General features: G+C 37.9%; 1 protein-coding gene across 1 annotated transcript; it reads left to right on the top strand.

Moving 5' to 3' along the window:
- The first annotated feature begins 1118 nt into the window (after window positions 1-1118).
- On the top strand, window positions 1119-2947 carry LOC108991579 (pentatricopeptide repeat-containing protein At1g77360, mitochondrial-like). Its single transcript, XM_035694183.1, has one exon. It carries the CDS (start codon window positions 1327-1329, stop codon window positions 2800-2802), a length of 1476 nt encoding a protein of 491 aa, XP_035550076.1. The 5' UTR covers window positions 1119-1326; the 3' UTR covers window positions 2803-2947.
- Window positions 2948-4165: the final 1218 nt, after the last annotated feature.

The raw sequence follows: 4165 nt of genomic DNA, 5'->3' as shown, positions 1-4165 counted from the left end.
ATAGTGGGCTCTATTTTTTTTCAAAATAACTGTACGATGTTTACGTATTCTACAACTATATATAGCATTACTCTTTTTTTAATAAGCCGCGTAGCACCATATTATAGCTTTGTGTGTTATATAAATAAAAAAGGACATAATAGCATTACCCTTACAATAATATGACAGGTACACTTACCAATTAAGTGTCTTTGTCCATGCATTGTCCCTTCACAACATAAATGATCAACACCTGAGTTCATAAAAATAAAAAAGTTAACTACTATGAGGGTCAATGTATAGCTTTGTGTAAATGAGAAGAAGCACTAAGAGTAGTAAAACTTCTTCATCTTGCAAAAAAATGGGTATTTAGTGTTTCAAATACTTATTCTTTAGCTATTTAAATGTTATCATTGGCTTTGGGGAGTATATAAGGATAGACGTTTTGAGATTATCTCGATTCAGGGTTTGTTTGGATAGTGAGATAATCTCAGATAATCTGTGAATAGTAGTAAATAAAAATAATGATAAAATATTGAATTGTAATCAATAATAGTAAAAACTAGTGAAAAGTATGTGAAAATTCATAATAAAACAATAAATAGTAATAGAGTGATGTGATATCATTACACTACCCAAATACAACCTTAAGCACCATCATTAGATGATTTTGTACGTAGCTTCTAACTTTTTTCTTTGAGTATAGACTATGATTGTAATTAACACATTATAAAGATATAGTTGTTCTTCAAAGCTTGGTTTTGAAATTTTTGTAATCTCCAAGTTCTTTTTTTTTAAAAGGTATTACTCTGCAAAAAATGAGGATTATGAATAAAATTGGAAGTGCCGTTTTTCTTTTTTAAAAAGAGAAAACAAAATTCATCACTCTTCATGGTTGAATTCACTACTCTGTAATGCCTTCCGAATCTTATGTACATGAATATTGGATTCATGACAAATCTAAAAAAATAATTAAGAAATGAAATTCGTGTGTATTTGATGTCAAAAAAATCGTTGTTTTCCCTTGGGCTTACTATTCTTTTAGATGAATGTGCATTCTTTAAATAGCCCAGCCCAGCCCAGCCCATCTAAATGGGCCGACAATTAACCGTTGGCGAGTAGGCATTATTCCTACGTACGTGTTCATCTCTTCGGAAAACCTCAGTCAGTTCAGCTGGAATCTCCGGTCATTCCTGCAGCTGAATCCAACATCATCTTACTCTCGCCTCCAAGGTTCTCCGTTTCCGATTCCCTTCTCTTACTTTATTCTCCATTTTCGTTTGCTTTTTTGTAAATTATACATTGAATTTGATTCTAGGGTTAAACCGTTTCCTCCTTTGACACCAAATGGAGGCTATGGCTGTGAACCCCAATACCTCTTCTTCATCCTTGTCACAAATCCCGACAAATTCAACTTCACCCCTAAAACCACTTCTTCCTATTCACCAATTCCCATCCCACCTCGACGCACCGGAAATTTCCTCCGCCGCCCGAACCATTTGCGAAATCCTTACCCGTGTCTCTCCCCATGACATCGAATCTGCACTCTCCTCCACCGGAATCTCTCCCTCAACGGAAATCGTCCAGGAAGTCCTCAAATTTTCCTACCATTACCCTTCCTCTGCTGTGAAGTTCTTCCGGTGGGCCGGCCGGGCTCAGAAGCACTCCGCTGATGCGTGGAACCTCATGGTCGACTTGCTTGGCAAGAATCAGCTGTTCGACCCCATGTGGGACGCGGTGCGGTCCATGAAGGAGGAAAGAATGGTCTCGATGGCCACATTCGAGTCCGTCTTTGGGAGTTATTGCATGGTCCGGAGATTTAACGAGGCCGGGATGAGCTTTGATGTGATGGATAGGTACGGAATTCAAGCAGATGTCCTTGCGGTGAATCTGCTGTTGAGCGTGATTTGCCGCGAGGAAAATCAAACGGTGAAGGCGTTGGAGTTCTTCGATAGGATCAAAGTGAAGATTCCCCCAGATGGGGACACGTTCGCCGTTTTGTTGGAAGGTTGGCGGAAGGAAGGCGATGTAGCACAAGCCAAGCGCACCTTTGAGGAAATGGTGATCCGCCTCGGTTGGAGCCCGCAGTATATGTCAACTTATGAGGCATTCTTGAAGATGCTTTTGCGGGAGGCGCAGTTCGAAGAGGCCATCAAGTTTCTTCAAGTTATGAAGGAAAATAATTGTTTGCCAGGTTTGAAATTCTTTTCCGATGCTCTCGATATACTTATTGAGCTAAAAGATTCGAGCCACGCAATGCCATTGTGGGATATTATGGTTGGAAGTGGTTCGGTGCCCAAGTTGATCATGTATAATAAGATGATTGGTTTTCTCTGCAACAATAATGATATCGATAATGCGTTTCGGCTCCTGGATGAGATGCCCTTTGATGGTGTTTTTCCTGATAGTTTAAGTTATAACATGATATTTAAATGCCTGATTAGAAACAATAAGGTTCATGAGGTGGGTAAATTCTTTGTCGAGATGATTAAAAATGAATGGTCACCTACGCATTCTAATTGCGCAACAGCCATCACTATGTTGTTTGAAGGCTATGACCCTGAAACAGCCATTGAGATTTGGAACTACATGATTGAGAACAATGTCAAGCATCTTGATGAAAGTGCAAATGCTTTGCTCCTTGGTCTTTGTAACTTAGGTAGATTGTCGGAGACAAGGAGGTTTGCTGATGATATGCTTGACAGAAGAGTAAGTATATATGAGACAACAATGGCAAAATTGAAGAATGCTTTCTATAAGAAGGAGGATAGAGCTGCAAGGGACAAATTTGATAGTCTTTCAAGGAGGTGGAAAGGACACTAGGATTCATGGTGTAAATTTTTGTTTTGATCTGGCATATAACTTTAACATTTTTATTATTTTGGATTAATGTTTCGATAATTAGAAGTCCTTGATGCAAACCGTTTTTTCTTTTTGTGTTGATTGTCTAACCCTTTCTTTTACAAGTGATGTAGGTTCTGTGCTTTCTCATGGATATCCTTGATGTCTGGCCAGTCTTGTGCTGAAAGTAGCTGTCTTACCTTATTCTCTCTCTCTCTCTCTCTCTCTCTCTCATACACACGCCCGCACACACACACTCTGCCATAGGTGGTAGAAGGGGACAAAGTATGGCTCTTTTTGGGTCACTTCTAAATTTTCTTCTGTGCTGAGTTATTCTCTTTTCATTTTTGTTTTGTGGTCTTTTCCTTTCAATCTCCTCTGATTGTTTAGAATTCAGATTAGTTCCACTCGTGTACAGTGGTTAATTTCCTTCTTCACTACAATTATGTTTTTTCGTCAATTCTGATCAGTTATCTGAGTACGAAAATTCCATTTCTCTGTATGAAATCAGTGCATCTGTTTTACCCTCTCCTGGAGTGGCAATCTCAATGCTCGAGGAGATATAACGGTTGCCGAGACAGAGAGAGAGAGAGAGATGTAGGCTTACCAGCCCATTGCAGACTTCTCATGTCTTTTGCCTTGGTGTCAAATGGACCTACCTATACCCTCTTCTTTGATTTCTGTTTTTTTTTTTTCATTCCTTTAATTTCATTATTATTTTAGTATAACTGAAGTTTTTCTCTGATATGTAAATCTAATAATTGAATTAAAGAAGAAGAATATCTGTAAAAAAAAGTGATGGAATCTTCTGTATTTTGCATTGTGGCCTGTTCTCTGCTCCTTTTATATATATATATATATATATATGTATGTATGTATGTATGTATGTATGTATGTATTTCTACTATGTGTTGCTTAACTTGCTTTCCCTTCATACTAATTAACTTTCTGTTGTGTTGGTGTCTCGATTATTATTCGTTGGGATCTCATGGGATTTATGGGTGACACAATAGTGGTGGCTCTTCAACTAAATAGTCATTTTGCTTTCATTTTAGTATAAGCTTGGTTTGTTCTTCTAAATGATTCAACATTTTTAAACGGAGTAATGTTATATATTACATCAGATGAACACCAAGATTTACGTGGTTCGGCAATATGCCTACGTCCATAAGGGTTTGGAGAGGGAAGTCTCCACTATAATATATCTGTTTACAATCACTTATAGATCCTCATATCTCACTGTATAGAGAAGGTTGGAGCTCTTCCTCAATATATTTTCATCGATTCCCTATTGATTCGTATACAAAAAATTCCCTCATCTGTCTATTGATCGTCCTCATTTATG

The sequence above is a fragment of the Juglans regia genome, chromosome 9 (assembly GCF_001411555.2).
Source record: "Juglans regia cultivar Chandler chromosome 9, Walnut 2.0, whole genome shotgun sequence".
Taxonomy (NCBI): domain Eukaryota; kingdom Viridiplantae; phylum Streptophyta; class Magnoliopsida; order Fagales; family Juglandaceae; genus Juglans; species Juglans regia.
This window is presented reverse-complemented; position numbering and strand designations above follow the sequence as displayed.

Coding starts and splice junctions, on each gene's coding strand:
- LOC108991579 (XM_035694183.1), top strand. CDS start 1,327: ATGGAGGCTATGGCTGTGAACCCCAATACCTCTTCTTCATCCTTGTCA.